General features: G+C 44.3%; 1 protein-coding gene across 1 annotated transcript in view; it reads left to right on the forward strand.

Annotated features, from left to right (window-relative positions):
• Positions 1–18,394, forward strand: part of PACC1 (proton activated chloride channel 1) — a 90,660-nt gene that overhangs the window by 41,005 nt on the left and 31,261 nt on the right. Inside the window, exon 5 of the mRNA XM_029593243.1 lies at positions 1,465–1,607. Coding sequence (XP_029449103.1) covers positions 1,465–1,607 — 143 coding nt within the window. The remainder of the gene's footprint in view (positions 1–1,464; positions 1,608–18,394) is intronic.

The following is an 18,394-nucleotide window of genomic DNA, read 5'->3' on the forward strand; positions in this document are numbered from 1 at the left end:
CTTCTGTATTGCCCAGGCAGGACTGCATCTTGGGGGTCATGTCAAGGTTTATTCTGTCAGAGCCATGGTAGTGTCGGTGGCCCACTTGTTCCCATGGAGGAAGAGCTGCAAAGCTGCGATGTGGCGTTCTCTCCAAGCGTTCACATCACATTACTGACTGGATAGGGATGGCCAACGCGACAGTAGGTTTGGTCAGTTTGTCCTCTGGAACCTGTTTGGTGTGTAGAACTCAACTCTCCCAACCTAGGGCCTGTTGTTTGGGTTCAGGCTGTCTCCCTCTCTGTTATCAACAGCTCTGGTTTTGTTGTGCCCGCTGGCACCTGGTTGGGTGTCTGTAGGTCCCCTTTTGAGTTGGGGAGCAGCCTGTTGCTAGAGATTCACCTATGTGTGAGGACTACTATCCTGCTTGTCCTTTGAGAAAGCAGAGTTGCTTACCTGTAACTGATGTTCTCCGAGGACAGCAGGATGTTAGTCCTCACGAAACCTGCCTGGTCATCGTCAGACAGGATGCCGGGCTCGATGCTCCTTGGTCTGACCCAGCAAAGCACTTCTTATGTTCTTAACTATTAGCAAATAGTAAAACTACAAGCCAAATTGGCTTCTCAAAGCCTTTTTCTCAAATAAAAGTTAACTACACCTCAGTGAAATATAGTTAAAGCTTTTCGAAGAAAGAATTTCATAGCAAAACTTCTTGTGCTGTTTTCTACATGGTCATTTGCATGTAGATCTTGGTAGAAGAACAGCATATGGAAAGTCACAAATAGCATGCAGAATTTGGCACCCGACAGTGTACCTGCCTCTCTGCTTTTTCCTTCCTCCTTCCCGATCTCTCTTCTGTTGGACTTTCCCTTCCCACCCGCTTGAATTGGAAAGCCTTGGAGCCTGGCCTGCAGTGTGTGCTCTTGTTTCCCAGCCCATGGACAGGCCCAGCTTTCTCCACAGCTGCTGCTACTCTCTGCCTGTAACGCAAAGACTTAGCTGACCCGTGTTTGTTATTAATTGCAAAAATAGTGGCCTGCCTTTCAAAGAGTCCTTAATTGTCGGGCTGGGGCCCTCCGCTTGTGAAATGTGACTCTTAATAGATCTCAGGTAAAGTCTGTAAGTATAAAACATGGTTTCCAAATAGCAGCAGCAACAACAGAAGAGTCAGAGAGTGAAATAATTCCCACGGTCCCTGAGCAGTGCTTTGTGTGGTCTCTGGCTTCTGGTTGCCTTCAGTGACCTTCCTTGGAAAGCTCATATGTATTCAGGTTCAATGAATGCATATTTGGGGTGATCACTGGAATAGTTTATGGGTTCCGGCAGTTTTCTGTGCTGTCAGAGTTTTTTTTTACTAGTCGGTATTTCCTTGTGACCGATTGACTGGGATTCTAGGTTTCCTAGGTTCATGAATGGAAGAAAACTGAAGGTCTCCAATTGTTGTATGTTAACAATTTCAGTAATAGTCTTTTTTTTTTTTTGTAGAAATGCGCCTTGATTATCGAAGGGCCCAGCGATGTGCGGAAGAGGGAGTTGGTCTTCCTGCAGTTTCACCTAAATGAAACGGAAGAAGATTTCAGTGCTATAGACTATCTGCTCTTCTCCTCTTTCCAGAAGTTTGTGAAAAGGTAGGTTGACTTGAACATCTTTTAGCCAAAAGATCTTCATTCAAAAATTGGAAGAAGGATCCATCAGAAGAAGATTTACCCAGGGGAAGTCTTGCCTCACAAATCTCCTGGCACAGGCCAAAACTGTTGCAGAATTCAAGCATACATAGGGCCAGATCTTAAAATCTACGCCCGATTTTATAACATGTGTGCACAGCCGCGCACACATGTTATAAAATCCAGGCTCGGCACACGCAAGGGGGTGCACACATGTGCACCTTGCGCGCGCCAAGCCCGAGGGGAGCCCCATTGGCTTTCCCCATTCCCTCCAAAGCCGCTCCGAAATTGGAGCGGCCTTGGAGGGAACTTTTTTTCTGGCCCCCCCCCCACCTTTCCCCACCCTCCCTTCCCCTATCTAACCCACCTCCCAGCCCTACCTAAATCCCTCCCCTACCTTATCTTGTTGAGTTACGCCTGCCTCTGGCAGGCGTAACTTGCGCACGCCAGCTCGCCATCCCCCGGCACAGGACCCACCCTGGACCGCCCCCGAACCACTGCCATGCCCCCCTGGGCCCGCCCCCAAATCACCACCACGCCCCTGGCCCTGCCCCAGGACTGCCCATTTTTTAAAGCCCCTGGACATACGCGCATCCTGAGGCTTGCACGTGCCGCCGAGCCCATGCAAACTAGGCTCGGTGCGCGGAGGAGTAGGTTTTAGGGGGTTACGCGCGTAACCCTTTGAAAATCTACCCCATATTGAGACATAAAGGAATCTTAGTGTGGAGGGAGGGAGAAGACCACAGATCGAGTAAGACCTGTAACAGTACAATAGTTAGACACAAATGAGCAGATTGAATGGATAAGGGTATGGAGGTAGTTAAAAAAAAAAAAAAGCAAAGAGAATGCTAGGTATTAAGAAAAGAATGGGATAAAAAAACCCAGAGGATATCATAATGCCTTTGTATCAATCCATGATACAACCACACCTTGAGTATTGTGTATAGATCTGGACACCGCATTTAAAAAAAAAATACATAGTGAAACTAGAAGAGATACAGAGAAAGTCAACCAAAATGATAAAGGGGATAGAATGGCTCCCCTATAAAAAAAAAAAAAAGTTAAACAGGTTAGGGCTCTTCAGCCTGGAAAAGAAATGGCCAAGAGGAGTTATGATGAAGTCTATAAAATCTTGACTGGGATGGTGCTGATAAACAGGGAATTATTATTTAGCACTATGACAAGTGGACATGCCTGAAGCTATTAGGTAGCACAATTTAAAAAAAATCAAAGAGAGGATTTTTTTCACTCAGTGTACAATTAAACTCTGTAATTTGTTGCCAGAGGATGTGGTGAAAGCAGTTAGCATAGCTGGGTTTAAAAAGGGTTAAGATCGCAAATCCCCAGAACCCCATGGTGCATTTCCCATTATATATCTCCCCAAAAAGTGTGAAAAACCACACAAAGTGAACCAAAACTGAATTCCCTTGTGTTTCTTCACACCTAGAGTAATAAGGATCACTTGAGGTCCCCTTCCTCAAAAAGAAAAGAAATAGATGGTGACCTTGAGCCGTGATTACCAGTGCTTTTTGGTCAGTAGAGATGAAATGATAAATGTTGAGAAAGTGGCATAGTCAATCTTCTGACTGCTGCTAACTAAGTAGGAGCTATATGAGAGTCTCATGAAGATCTTTTAATTCAGCCACTATACTATGTACCATATAAAAGTTCTCCCAATTGTAATAACCATCTGAAAATTCTCACTATCGAAAAACAAAACTGTAACAACTATATGAAAATTCTCCAAATGCGAGAAAACTAAAACATCGCAAACAAAATATCCATCTTCAATGTAAAATCCAAATATCAGACCACATCTTATTCAGATGAAAGATTATTTATAAAGGTTTGAGCTGCAGAGGCTTCTATGAAGATATGTGTCTGACCATTGTAATAAATTCGAAGTTTTGCAGGAAATAACAGGGTAGCCCGGATTTTTAATTTAGCTAAATGAGAGCACACTGGAGCAAAGGTTTTTCGTTGCGCTGCTACAGAGGCAGAATAATCTTGAAAAATGAGCACTTTGCACCCTTCAAATAATAATTCTGACATTTGTCTATAAGCTTTTAATATCTGTACCTTATGAGCAAAATTAAGAAATTTAAGAATGACAACTCTGGGTCTATTTTTAGAGGATCCCTCCAACGGATAGGGGCCTAACCGGTGTGCCCTTTCTATATATAGGGGACCATAATGATTGTTAAGATTTAAAGTTACAGTCAGCCATGAAGTCAGTTTAGTTACCAAATCAGCATCTGAAAGGCTTTCAGGTAAACCTATAAACCTCAGATTATTTCTACGTGACCTATTTTCCAGATCATCCACTTTTATTTGTAAATTTTCCTGGACTTTCTGAAGGTCCTGCAGATTGTGGGGCGGATTTTAAGAGCCCTGCTCGCGTAAATCCGCCCGGATTTACGTGAGCAGGGCCCTGCGCGCCGGTGCGCCTATTTTACATAGGCCTACCGGCGCGCGCAGAGCCCCGGGACTCGCGTAAGTCCCGGGGTTTTCCGAGGGGGGCGTGTTGGGGGGCGGGCCCGATCCGCACGGCGTTTTCAGGGCGGGACGTAGCATTTCGGGGGCGGGTCCGGGGGCGTGGTTACGGCCCGGGGCGGTCCGGGGGCGTGGCCGCACCCTCCGGACCCGCCCCCAGGTCGCGTCCCGGCGCGCTAGTGGCCCGCTGGCGCGCGGGGATTTACGTCTCCCTCCGGGAGGCGTAAATCCCCCGACAAAGGTAAGGGGGGGTTTTAGACAGGGCCGGGGGGTGGGTTAGGTAGGGGAAGGGAGGGGAAGGTGAGGGGAGGGGAGGGCAAAAGAAAGTTCCCTCCAAGGCCGCTCCGATTTCGGAGCGGCCTTGGAGGGAACGGAGGTAGGCTGCGTGGCTCGGCGCGCACCGGCTATACGGAATCGGTAGCCTTGCGCGCGCCGATCCAGGATTTTAGCGGCTACGCGCGTATCTACTAAAATCCAGCGTACTTTTGTTGGCGCCTGATGCGCCAACAAAAGTACGCCAAATTGCGCTTTTTGAAAATCTACCCCTATGTGTGTGTATATTAATATTATTTTCTGCCTCTGAAATTCTGGATTCTGCTTCCTGTAATTGAGTTTGAATTCCTGAAATTTGTAAGCTGACACCTGCTATTTGAGTTGAAAGTTGTTGAAATCTCCCCTCTAGTGCTGCTATAACTTTTGCTGCGACATCAGACCCCTCCCCTTCAGAGGAGTCTGTTAACTGCATTGAATCTGGAGCGTCAGCCATCTTAAGATCAGGTCCCTTCAGTCTCTCCCTATCTTTCCTGCTTGATTTCGTCGCCATAATCAACCAAAATTAATCTCTGCAGGATTGTATTTTCACAGTAAGTAAGTACAGAGAAAATTTAATAAATTTTATGTAGAATCGCTGCGTTTTTATTCTCCAAGGGGGAAAAGAAACGATCAGACCCACGATTGATCACTCTTACTATCCCCTCTGCCTGTTTAAATCCTCAAACCCGTAGAGAATCATTTATTTTTTGGTTTAAATCCATTTTAGTAGTTTCTTCCTTGGAAATAAAAGGTGTCCTAGCGAAATTATTTTGAATCGCTGCGTTTTTTCTCGGAGGGGGTCCCCGGAGCGATCAGACCTGCGTCCTCTCACTCACTCGACATCATGGTTGTGGGATTTAAAATTCCTTTTTCATCTTTGGTGGCACTCTTTGGAATCTTTCCCAAATCTTTCAAAGGAAATAAGAGCTCGATTCTCTGGATTATAAAAGTTTTTTTGTTGGCTTGTAAAGCTATATTGACAAATTGGATAACATCGGAGGGACCTTCTATAATATATTGGTGTTCTTCTATAATAAATCTATTAACCATGGAAACTCTGGCCAATACCACTCTGCCAATCAGAACCAGAAGAGCAATAAATGCAAGTTGGCTACCCTTTATATTAACATTACCACATGACTCAAAAAGTCTTTTTCTTAATCGAATAGATATCTAACAGATGATCTTTAATGTACTTTAATAAGGACTGGATAAGATCTTTAATGTACTTCAATAAGGACTGAATAAATTTAAGAACCCCATTGGTGCAGGGAGGGAGGGAGGAATGGAATGGAGAGGTGGTTTTGTGAGGAGGAATAAGAGTTAAATGGACTAGGAAGAGAAAAATGAACATAAGAGTTTTACAAAAAATATGCTGTATGTAATCAGATATATACTTTGTAATGTTCATTATTTTATGCTTTTTAAAAAATAAAAACAGATTTACCATAAAAAGGGTTAAGAAAAGTTCCTGGAGGAAAGATCCATAAATCATTATTAGCCATGTAGACTTAGGAAAGCCACTGCTTATTCTTGATTATGAGCAAAAAGGTTCACCTCTTTTCTTTGAGACCCGGCTAGGTATATTTGACCTGGATTGGCCGCTGTTGGAAACAGGATGCCGGGCTTAATGGACCTTTGGTCTGACCCAGTATGGCATTTCTTATGTAAGTGGGCATTATCTGCAAGCATCTTATATATTTCTGTATTAGTGTTAAGTTTTTAAAAGTCTTCCTGCTTATTTATTTTTACCATTTGAAATTAAGTAAATCCAGGAACTGTCCAGACCCTTACCAGAACATCACGCTGCTACATGAAAAGTACATATACAGTATAAATACCTTGAGAATAGTCTCAGGAAAGGAGACTTTAAGGACGGAGGATGTGGTCATAATGAAAAATGTTCCCCTTGTATTTATTAAAAATGTGAAAACATCTATCTTTCTATATATAGATAATCTAATATGCATGGTATGTGCAAGTTCACCAGTGACTGCACTCAACTTTGTGGGGATAAAGTTTCCAGCCAGAAGGTGGTTGGAGAGGGTTATATTCAATGGGCCAGATTTATGCTGGTAAAAGCTGATTTTACTCACACAAATCGTTTCAATATGGACATCAGTGTGCAGTATTAAGGGTTGGGGAGAGAGGAAGAGCTTAAATATTTGTTCAGTCTAATGGAACTTTAGAGGTACAAAGAGGGGAGAGCACAAGCCAATGGGCAGAGAGTGGTGATTTGGCTGCATCAGGCTTTCAAGAAGGCTGAGGTAACTTGCACAAAGCAGCCAAAGCTTCCAAGAAGGCTGGGATAACCATGGAACGCCCTGTTTTCAACCCTAACATCAGTGAAGATAGGGTAGCTGAATGTTCGCACTCCGGCCTCACTATTTTTGTTGGTTATTCAATTATTGCAAATCTGGATGGTAAGACATGGGAAAGGGACTGGGTTTTGGATTAGGATTGAGAACCAAAGAAGATGAAAAGGCCAGGAATGACCTACCAGCAGAGGTGGTGGAGCCTGGCATTGTAATAGAATGTAAACATGCTTGGGACTGATATAGAAACAGAGAAATGACGGCAGAAAAAGACCAATCGGCCCATCCAGTCTGCCCAGCAAGCTCCCACATTTATTTTCCCATACTTATCTGTTTCACCAACCACCAAATTCAGGGCCCTTGTTGGTAACTGTTTGATTCAATTTTCCTGCCATCCCCTGCCATTGATGCAGAAAGTAATTTTGGAGTTGCATCAAAGGTGAGCATAAGGCTTAATGGTTAAGGGTAGTAACCACTGCATCAAGCAAGTTCCCCTGATGCTTGTTTATCCAGACTGCACAGATCAATGCCTTGTTGGTTGTTGTCTGAATGCAAATCCTTTTTTCCACATTTCCCCCTGCCGTTGAAGCAGAGAGCAACGCTGTATTTACATTCAAAATGATGTAGCAGGCTTAATTGGTTTAGGGTAGTAACCGCTGTAATAAGCAAGCTACCCCCACACTTATTTGTTTACCCAGATTGTGAAGTTCAGTCCTTGTTGATTGTATCTGAATGCAAATCCTCTTTTCCACATTTCCCCTTGCCGTTGAAGCAGAGAGCAATGTTGGAGTTGCATTAACCGTGCGAAGGCTTATTGAGTAAGGGTAGTAATCACCAGGTAGTAGCCTCCATTCCAGCAAGCCACCCCCATGGCTCTTCTCTTCATTCCCATCCTCTAGCCTTTATGGATCCAAAGTGTTTATCCATGCCCCTTTGAAATCCTTAACAGTTTTAGTCTTCACCACTTCCTCCAGAAGGGCATTCCAGGCACCTCACCACCCTCTTCCTGACATTGGTTCTGAGTCTTCCTCCCTGGAGTTTCAAGTGACCCCTAGTTCTACTGATTTTTTTCCAACATAAAAGGTTTGTTGTTGACCATGGATCATTAAAACCTTTCACGTATCTGAAAGTCTGTATCATATCACCCCTGCTTCTCCTCTCCTCCAGGGTATACATATTTAGGTTCTTCAATCTCTCCTCATAAGTCATTTTATGAAGACCATCCACCTTTTTGGTCACCCTTCTCTGGACCGCCTCCATCCTGTCTCTGTACCTTTGGAGATACAGTCTCCAGAACTGAACACAGTACTCCAGGTGAGGCCTTACCAAGGCCCTGAACAAGGAGATCATCACTTCCTTTCTCTTACTAGATATTCCTCTCTCTATGCAGCCCAGCATTCTTCTGGCTTTAGCTATCGCTTTGTCACATTGTTTTGCCAACTTTAGATCATTGGATACTATCACCCCAAGGTCTCTCTCCTGCTCCATGCATATCAGCTCTTCATACCCCATCAAATACAGTTCTTTTGGATTTCCACACCCCATATGCATGACTCTGCACTTTTTGGCATTGAATCTCAGCTGGCATATATTCGACCACTCTTCCAGCTTCCTTAAATTCCATCTCATTCTCTCCACTCCTTCTGGCGTGTCCACTCTGTTGCAGATCTTAGTATCATCCACAAAAAGACAAACTTTATCTTCTACCTGGTCCGCAATTTCGCTCACAAAGATATTGAACAGGACCGGTCCCAACACCGATCCTTGCGGCACTCCGCTTAACACCGCTCTCTCTTCAGAGTAAGTTCCATTTACCATCACACATTGTCTTCTGTCCGTCAACCAGTTTGCAATCCAGGCCACCACCTTGGCACTCACTCCTAAACTTCTCATTTTATTCACAAGCCTCCTGTGCGGGACCATATCAAAAGCTTTGCTGAAATCCAAGTAAATGACATAGAGTGCTCTTCCTCGATCCAATTCCCTAGTCACCCAATCAAAAACGTCAGTCTGATTTGTCTGACAGAACCTTCCCCTGGTGAATCCATGCTGCCTCTGATCCAGCAATTCTTCTGACTGTAGATGGTTCACTATTCTCTCTTTCAACAGTGACTCCATTACTTTTCCCACCACAGAGGTGAGGCTAACCAGCCTGTAGTTTCCAGCCTCCTCTCTGCTCCCACTGCTCTTCTCCAATCACTCGGCACCAGTCCCGTTTCTAGGGATCTATTGAACAGGTCACGCAGTGGACCCACCAGCACATCTCTGAGCTCCCTCAATATCCTGGGATGAACCTCATCATCCCCATGGCTTTGTCCACTTTTAGTTTTCCTAGCTCTTCCCATACATTCTCTTCTGTAAACGAAGTTACATCTACTCCATTCCCCTCCAGTTTCTTGTTAACTAGCGACGGTCCTTCTCCAGGGTCCTGTTTAGTGAACACCGAACTGAACTTTCGTTTAATATTTCAGCCATTTCTTTGTCTCTCTCCACACATTGATCCTTTCCACCTTTCAATTTCACTATACCACTTTGAACTTTTCTCCTTTCTCTGTTGTATCTGAAAAATGTTTTGTCACCTCGCTTTACCTCTTTGGCAATCCTTTCTTCCGCCTGACTTTTTGCTGTCTTGATTACTTTCTGTCTCCCTCAGTTCCACCAGGTGTTCTTCCTTGTGCTCCTCCTTTTGGGATCCTTTATATTTCTTGAACACTGTTATTTTAGCTTTTATTTTGTCAGCCACCTCCTTTGAGAACCAGATAGAAAAGTAAAGAAAAGCAAGAGAAAAATGAAACCTAACATATAGATTAGTTGCCTTGGTAATTGCTCCTTTTAGTTTGGTCCATTGTTGTTCCACATCTCTCTTGTTCTCCCAGCCTTCTAGTTCTTCCTCCAGGTACTTCCCCATTTCATCGAAGTCTGTGTTTTTGAACTGCAAAACTTGGGTCTTCGTGCTTCTTCTTTGTAACCTATTTGTGATATGAAACCATACCGTTTGATATAGAAGGCAGTAGTAGGAGTAGGGTTGAGAGGCTAGATTTAAGTATGATTTAAGTATGGGAATTTATATGCTCATGTATACAAAGTGGTAGAGAACCAGATAGGAAGACAACTGAGCAGACTGGGTGGGCCACTTGGTCCTTATCTATTGGCATATAGTACGTTAGATCTTATTCTTATGGGTTCATTAGTCCTTGCTTGAAGGGATACTCTACAGACTTCCTACAGTTTGTGTTTTGATAATTGCTTTTTAAAATCCTGAGAGGGTCATATAATTTGTCTCTTGAGATAGCAGGGCTTCGTCATGATCTATTACCAAGATCCTGTAACATTCTTAAGCTGACAAAAGTTGCTGTACTTGCTCTTTGCTGACTTCATTGAACCTGGAATTCTTCAAGTGGATTCACATTGGATGTCTTTCAAGGTGTTGTACTTCAAAGAGATCTGCCCTTTCACCTCTGGAGTGTTCTTCTTTGTTTAGTTAGAAACTGATAATGGTTGTGAGAGGCCAGGGGTGCATTATACTGCATTAATAATACATGTCTTCAAGGCTTTTCAACAATGCTTGAAGGAAAAATGCCAACCCTCTAATTTTTTTCTCATGATTTAGAATGAGGTTAAAATTATAAACTATTTAACTGTGAGTCCTTATCATGCAACCAGTAGTTAATAAGTCTTTTATTTAGCCACTTAAGGGACTTTTCGGTTGCAACTATTTAAGAGCTTTCTATGGAATTGATAATAGCAGAAGAATGGGCAGCCATAATGATTCCAACATAAAGAGGAGCTGAACCATTCAGTACTTTAAAAAGTTTACTTTGTTACAACTTATTTTAATTTCATATGTTTTACATTATATTCACTCTATGAATATTTTATTGTAAACTGCCCCAGATCTTGGAGGGCGCGGTATATAAATATTTCGAAATAAATAAATAAATTCCACTCTTTCAGCTAAAGTAAAGCCTTCAAAACAAGTGACATATGATCAGAAGACCTTACTCTAGCTACAGTGTAAGCTGCCTTAGTTTTTATTAATTGGAGTCGTCTTAATCTTTTTTTGGCAAACTAGAAAAGATGAGAATTCTAATACGTACATGGATCACACTTTTAATATCGTAAATGGAAGAGAGAGATCTTTACAATATTGCCAATGTGTGAGTGCAAATTCAAACGAGAGTGTAAAATTGCTTGTAAAACTTTAACCTCCTTTGAAACCAAGACTAAGTCATGTGTCTTAGGAAATACCATAGACAGCCATAACATTTCTGCTACATTAAATAAAATAGGAGGGAGGAGTTCTTCTGATTACAGTTCCCAGGATGCCAGAAGTTCATTATTCCAGTACACTTGTCACTCGCCCTTGTTGATATGTGCACCATCCCAGCACTTTGCCTTTGATGCTGTGAGACCACAAACCATAAAGCAGGATATCATGACCCACAATTTCAAAGGCTGCTGAGATGTATACGAATACAATCACAGTATCTGAACTTCTTTCAAAAGCTCTTCTTTCATCATTCACCACTGACGACAAGGCCATGTCCATACTAAAATTAGGATGGAAACCGGATTGCTGAGGTGCAAGATAATTATTTACATCAAGACATTCAACTGTGAAATCACCACTCCTGCTGATTTTCCTATAAATGGTAAATGAGAAATCGGCCTATAGTTACTTCATATAGTAGCATCTAAATTAGATTTCTTCACAATTCGGCATATGACTTGTTTCTTCCAATTTCTTAAGAAAAAATCCCTTCCCGTAAGGCAGTATGGCTAATAGAGAGAAGAGAAGTAGAGAAAAATAATTTAGCTTGCTTAACCAATGTTGTCAGTAAAGCATTTAAAGGGGTACTACTTGCTTTTCCTGTGAAGGCGAGCCAAACCTAGAACCTCGGGTTAATTCACAAGTATCTATTTCTCCTCAAGAAGTAACCGATTTTTCTAGACCATTCACAACACTATCAGAGTTTGTGCTAGACATCTTTAAGAGTGTATTATGGAATTAACTTTAAAGATGTTAATACCTAATAAATTCCTAATATTAATAATTTTTGGTAAAAATTTGCTAAATTGGCTCCCTAAACTATTAATCATAACATGCTAGTCACTTGGGGAGATAAATTTAGATGAAGATTTTTTTTGAGAGAGGATAGGCTCAAGCTTTGGGATGATCTCCAGAGAGCACTGATGTGCGTGAACTATGAGAAAACACAATATAAGGTCTTCAGCCAGTCCTGCAAACACACATAGGATATAGTACTTGATGGAGGGTCAATCTGCAGAAATGCATGTTCTGCCAGCAGTAGTGTGGGACTGCTTCTGTCCTGGGAAAGGATTTTTCAATCTCTTGGCAGCATATTTATTCTTGGTCCTGTACCCGTACCTGCTTGGGACAGCACAAATCTGCAACCTCCATCACCCTTGCTGACCATGGGAAGTCTTTTATGCATCCTTTACTTATAGATGCTGATTACTGCATACTTGGCACAGATGTCTGTCCTATCCTTAAGTGCTGCAGTAAATTGTGGGACATGCTTGCAAGGGAAATGACCAGATTACATCTTAAACTTCTAATTCCTTTTCGTCCTGCAGAGCAGTCCACACCTGCGGGATTCCCCTGCTTGCCTGTAGGTGGAGGCAGAGAACATTTTCCACAGTTTTTTGTTTTGTTTTTTTCTTACTTCACTCACGCTATAGATCCTGGGATAGCTGGGAGGTTCCTCAGTAGTTCTCTGCCTCCGGTTAGGTGGGGGGTGTATACTGGAATAATTAGGGACTATCAAAAAAGAAAAAAAAGAGAGTAGTAGTAACAGGGCAAGGTAGTTAGACTCCGGGGAGATCCCCGGTCTGAAGAGGACAGTTCTAGGAGTGGGAGGCACGCGCTCAGAGGGAGCGGTTCGGCATCCTTGGCCACAGCGGCGGGATCGCAAGCTTCTCCCCTTCCAGTGGCAAGACGCATGGCTGAGAGGGACCAGAAATGCGCGCAATGAGGGACAAGAAGTACGAGCTCCATTGCGGGCTCCTTTTGCCCCCATTGTGATGGCTGTGAATTGCCGGAAAACAGGCAGCAGAGAGAGGGGCGGGCTGCAAGCAGATGCACTACAAATGCCGGCTCAGAGGGAGCCTTGAGAGCAGCTTGATCAGCCAGAGGGCCCATCGTGGGGGGGGATGCAGCCAAAGTGCAGGCAATCCCTGTGATAGAGAAGCCCTAGGGGGAAGAAGGCAAGGCACAGTGCAGGAAACTGAGTTTTCCACAGAATTTATCTTGCTAGTGCATCAGGCCTATAAAGAAATGAAAGCCAAAGGGGATGTATTAGAAGGTCCCCCGGGAGGTGGTTCCCCTTTGGGCTCACAACATACGCCAGGTTTAAAGAAACCGAGGACAGAGGAAACTCCCTTGCTGCCCCCTGCCCTTCCCTGGTGGTTCGGAGAGTGATGCAGGGGACTTAGAACTCCCAGAGGAAGCTCCCTTGGAGGAGGAGGGGAGTGAAGGAGGAGACATAGTAGTGAGATTGTTTAGGAAGGAAGAACTGAGCCTCCTCATAGTGAAGGTTATGCAAGCCTTAAGCCTACAGGAGTCAGGTAAGGGAAATGATGAGGGAAAAGAACTTGCTGGTCCCCTTGTAACTGAGAGGTATAAGGAGACCAGCAAAAGCTGTTCCTCTTCCACCCATCTCTAAAGAAGATGATTGAGGGAGAATGGGTCACGCTCGATTCAGCCCTGAAAGCAAGATCCTTAATGACCTCCCTCTACCCACTGTAACAGGGGGAGGTAGATAGGTTACTAAAAGTCCCAAAGGTAGATGCCCCAGTGGCAGCAGTGTTAAAAAAAAAAAAAAAAAAAGATGATCATAACAGTATAAGAGGGCGTCTCCTTAAGAGATGCACAGGATGGAAAGGTAGAAGCCTTTCTGAAGAAATTATTTGAGACAGTGAGTTTGTCCTTATAAGCAGCGAGCGGTATGTGAGGGCCATGTTGCCAGGGCATTGGTCAAATGGCTCCAGCAGTTCAAGAAAGAATCACTAGGGATAGGAGAAAGCCCAGGAGGTAATATGGCCAGAATAGAGTAAGAAAGAGCCATTCTGTCAGACATGCAATATGATCTCATCAGAACTTCAGCCAAGCAGATGGCATTGGTAATGGTGGCAAGGAGGTTTTTGTGACTCAGACATTGGGCAACGGATTCACGTTCGAAAACAAGGTTAAGCGTCCTGCCCTTCAAAGGGCGTCTCCTCTTTGGGGGAAGAATTAGATGTCCTAATGAAGAGCCTGGTAGATTCAAAGCCACAGAGACTCCCAGAGGATAGGCCCAAAGGTCCCTTAAGGCCATTTAAATCAAAAATAAAAAAATTTAGATTTAGAGGGTGTGGGCAAGTGAGAGCCCCGGGTAGTCAGGCTTTTAGACTCCAGCTGAGCAGCCCTTTTGAGCAGTGCAAGGCTGGGTTAGATATAAAGCCCCCAGAGCTCTTGGGGGGGGGGGGGGTTAAAGGGGCTAAATGATGGTTGGGGGCCCACCCCAAACCCCTTCCAGTGGGTGGTCGCCTAACACTGTTTTTCAAGGAGTGGGCCTGAGTCACCAGGGACAGGTGGGTCCCAGAGGTTATTCGCTGGGGGAACTCCCTGGAGGTGGCTACTACAGTGCCAGAATTCTTTTTGGAGTCCCCCCTGCAGATCGCAGGAGAAAAGTGAGGCAATCAGAGCAACCCTAGACAAACTGGTGGCACTAGAAGCGATAGTACTGGTTCCAGTCCCAGAGAGGGGCACAGGTTGTTACGCCCTATGTTTTGTAATACCCAGAAAAGAAGGGGCATTCCACCCCGTGTTAGACTTGAAAAGGGTGAACAGAGCCCGAAGGGTGAGAGGGTTCAGAATGGAAACATTGAGGTAGGTCATTGGTGCAGTCAGAAAGGGGGAATTTATGACTCTGCTGGACCTAACAGAAGCATATTTACATATCCCCATCAGAGAATCACATTGCACATACCTGATGTTTGCAGTTTTGGGGAACCATTATCAGTTCAGAACACTGCTGTTTGAGCTAGCCACAGCATGAATAACCTTTACGAAGATGGTGGTAGTAGTGGCAGCAGCGCTAAGGAAGGAAGTGCATCCATATCTGGACGATTGGCTGATCAGAGCCAGGTCAGAGGAGGAGAGCAGCAACTTTACAAGGAGAGTGAGGGCGCTCCTCAAGAAGTTATGTTGGATAGTAAACGAGGCCAAAAGCAATCTAAAACCTTCCCAAAGATTAGTTTACGTGGGGGCCCAGTTCGACATCAGTCAGGCAAAGGTGTTTGTGACATAGAAAATGGCAGACAAACTGAGTTACAAGGTGAGGAAGCTTTCAGTGGCTAGGAAAGTGGCAGCAAGGGATTACCTGCAGGAGTTGGGGTCAATGACAGCGACCATAGAGGTGGTCCCATGAGCAAAGGCTCACTACAGAGAGTGTTGCTCTCAAGATGGAACCCCAGCACGTGAAGATATGGAGAAAGGTTCACCTCCAAGGCCAGAGCCAGCCTACATTGGTGGCTAGTGGAAAGCAACTTATTAGGAAGAGTCAGTCTAGTTCCGCCAGACTGGGCGACGTTAGCGACAGATGCCAGTAGGTTAGGCTGGGGGCTGCATTGCGAGGAACAGGTGGTTCAGGGTTGATAGCCAAAGAGAAGGAGGCCTTAATGAACTTGTTGGAGCTGAGAGCAGTAAGGCTAGCGCTCAAATATCCTAAGCCCCAGGGTCAGAGCGAAGCCGGTAAGAGTCCTTTCTGACAGCACCACAGCAGTGTCCTATATAAACAGGCAAAGAGGGACTCGAAGTTGGCAGTTAGAGGAAGAAGCAGAACAACTAATGAGCTGGGCAGAAAAGAACTGGTGGAGTTAACAACCAGTCACATAGCAGGGAAGGAGAGCACACGGGCAGATTATCTCAGCAAGCATGCGCTAGAACAGGGAGAATGGGACTTAATGGCAAAAGGAAGGAATACCAAAGGCAGAAAAGTTTTTCACCAAGCACCAGGAACAGGGTTCAAAAGGAGTAGATGCCCTAGTCCAGCCATGGCCGGTGGACCTGCTGCTATATGTATTTCCGCCATGGCCCATAATAGCAAGAGAACTGAGGAAAGCAGCACATCACGGGGGCTGGATCATTCTGGTGGCCCCAGACTGACCCAGAAGGATGTGGCATGGGACCTAGTGAGGCTGAGCAGGGACGCAACTCTAAAACTAGGGAAAGCTGAGAGCCTGTTTAGGCAGGGCCCAGACAGGTTAGAGAAAAAAGGCTATTCAAGGGCAGTGGTAGCCACCTGGTTAAGATCTAGGACACACTCTACCTTCCGGGCATATGGCAGGGTCTAGAAGGTTTTTTACAGAGTGGTGCAAGGGAAGAAAAGTCTCTCCAGAAACAGTGAAAACAAGGAAAATCTTGCAGTTCCTGCAGGATGACCTAGAGAAAGGGTTAGCTCTAAACTCTTTCAAAGGGCAGGTGGCAGCATTAGCCTGTTTTAGGGGCCATGTGCAGGGGCTCACCCTGACAAAGCACATTACTTGAGGGCAGTGAAATGCATGCGGCCTCCGAAGCGCCAGGTAACAACCGTGTGGGACCTTAATGTGGTCCTTAAGGCTTTTTCCAAGGTATCCTTTGAAGCACTTACAGGGGTGACATTAAAGAACCTCACTTTAAAGGCAGTGTGTTTAATGGCAATATACTCCGCCTGAAAGCTTTGTTCTGTGGGGAACCCTACCTGTCGATTCACAAGGACAGAATAGTTATTAGTCTTGTCCCATCCTTCTTACCTAAAGTGATGTCAGAATTTCATGCAACTCAGGAGATTATTTTACCAGCTCTGATGAGGCCAGAGGGAGAACAGAGAGGGGGGCAGTCCTCACCCGCTAGACATCTGAAGAATGCTGCTACATTACTTAAAAATCACCAATGAGTTCAGCAAGACAGACAGACTGTCCTGTTGGAGGGCCAAAGAAGGGGCCAAGCAGCTTCTAAGCCCTCAGTTGCATGCTGGATTAAGGAAGTGATAGTGGCAGCATGTGTTGCACAGATGAAGCAGGCCTCGAGGGCCTTGTACACCTACTCTACTAGAGCTCAAGCAACCTCGTGGATGGAGAATAGGCGGCAATGCCTCAGGACATTTGTGGGGCCAGTGACATAGTCCTCCTGGGGTACTTTTACAAACCATTACAGGCTAGACCTACAGGTAGAAGAGGATCTGAAGTTTAGCAAAATAATGTTGGGGCCTCAACCCACCCGAATTAGGTACTGCTTGGGTACATCCCGCATGTGTGGACTGGTCTGCAGGATGAAAAGAAAGGTGAAATTTATACTTACCAGATAATTTCCTTTCCTTTAGTCCTAGCAGAGCAGTCCAAGTACCCTCCCGAAGGAAAAAAAAAGGGGTGGGTGTTAAAAAAAAAAATTAAAATTAAAAAAAAAATGCAGAACATCAACCTAATAAGCTAGGGCAAGAGGCTACTGAGGAACCACCTAGCTATCCCTGGATATATAATCTGAATGATGTAAGCAAAAAAAAAAATAAAAAAATTGGATAAAGTTCTCTGCATCCATCTACTGGCAAACAGGGGAATCCTGCAGGTGTGGACTGGTCTACTAGGATAAAGAAAAGGAAATTATCTGGTAAGTATAAATTTCACCATACTCACCAAGCTATTTGGGATCCATTTATTAGCCATCCTGAGGAGAAGCCTGATTGGACAGTTCTCCTTACTAATTTTTGGGCCATGTCCTCTCTCTGACTCGTGGAGCCACCAAAAGCCTGTTTCTTTGTTAGCCAGTTGGTAGAGGGTTTTTTTGGGTTTGGGGGGGGGGGGGGGGGTTTGCATCCAAAGGTCTATGTGGATTACAGTTAAAACATTCATAAGGTATAAAACATACTTAAGATAATAAACCAATCAAGAGCCACTGTGAAAGAACAGATAAAGCTGCCACCTCACCCATCAAAAAAAACAAAAATCCAGCCACCTGGATTTTTCAAACCCTGCTCATAAATATAGCAGCATTATCATTCTAAATCTTGGAGCTGCTTTCCAGCTGAGGTTTCCCTTGAAATGTTGCGTGAAATGGCAAGGATCTAATTTCATCTTTTATGATCCTACTCATTTGGAAAGGTTTTTGATTGATAAATCTGATGCTGGCTAGATGTGGGTATAAATTATTTAAGAGCTGGGCCTTGTTTTCTTTCTAATATCTTTCCTTTGCTTTTCTCCTTGTATATGGTATTTGATACAGTGATATGCTAGTTTCTTTGTTTCAAATTTTTTTTCCTTAATTTTTTCTAATGCATTACTATGATGTTATTTCAAGTTTTCTTGGAATATTTAATTGAAGTTTAATAGAGAGTTAAAGAACAATTGAAGAGCCTGCCCATATCGCTGCTGTCCCCGGCTTCCATCTGGCTACTTGGGGTCCTTGCCAGCGTTTCAAAGGTGCACGCCCCAGTGAGAATATCGAGCTTGTCTGAATCGCTGCTGTCCCCAGCTTCCAATGGCCCGAGGAGGACAGCTACTTGGGGTTCTTGCCTGCATTTCAAAGATACATATACAGCAGTGCGCCGCCGACAGCACACCAAAGCTGCGTGCCAAAGATGCGTGGTCCTTAGA

This window comes from Rhinatrema bivittatum, chromosome 3 (assembly GCF_901001135.1).
Source record: "Rhinatrema bivittatum chromosome 3, aRhiBiv1.1, whole genome shotgun sequence".
NCBI lineage: Eukaryota > Metazoa > Chordata > Amphibia > Gymnophiona > Rhinatrematidae > Rhinatrema > Rhinatrema bivittatum.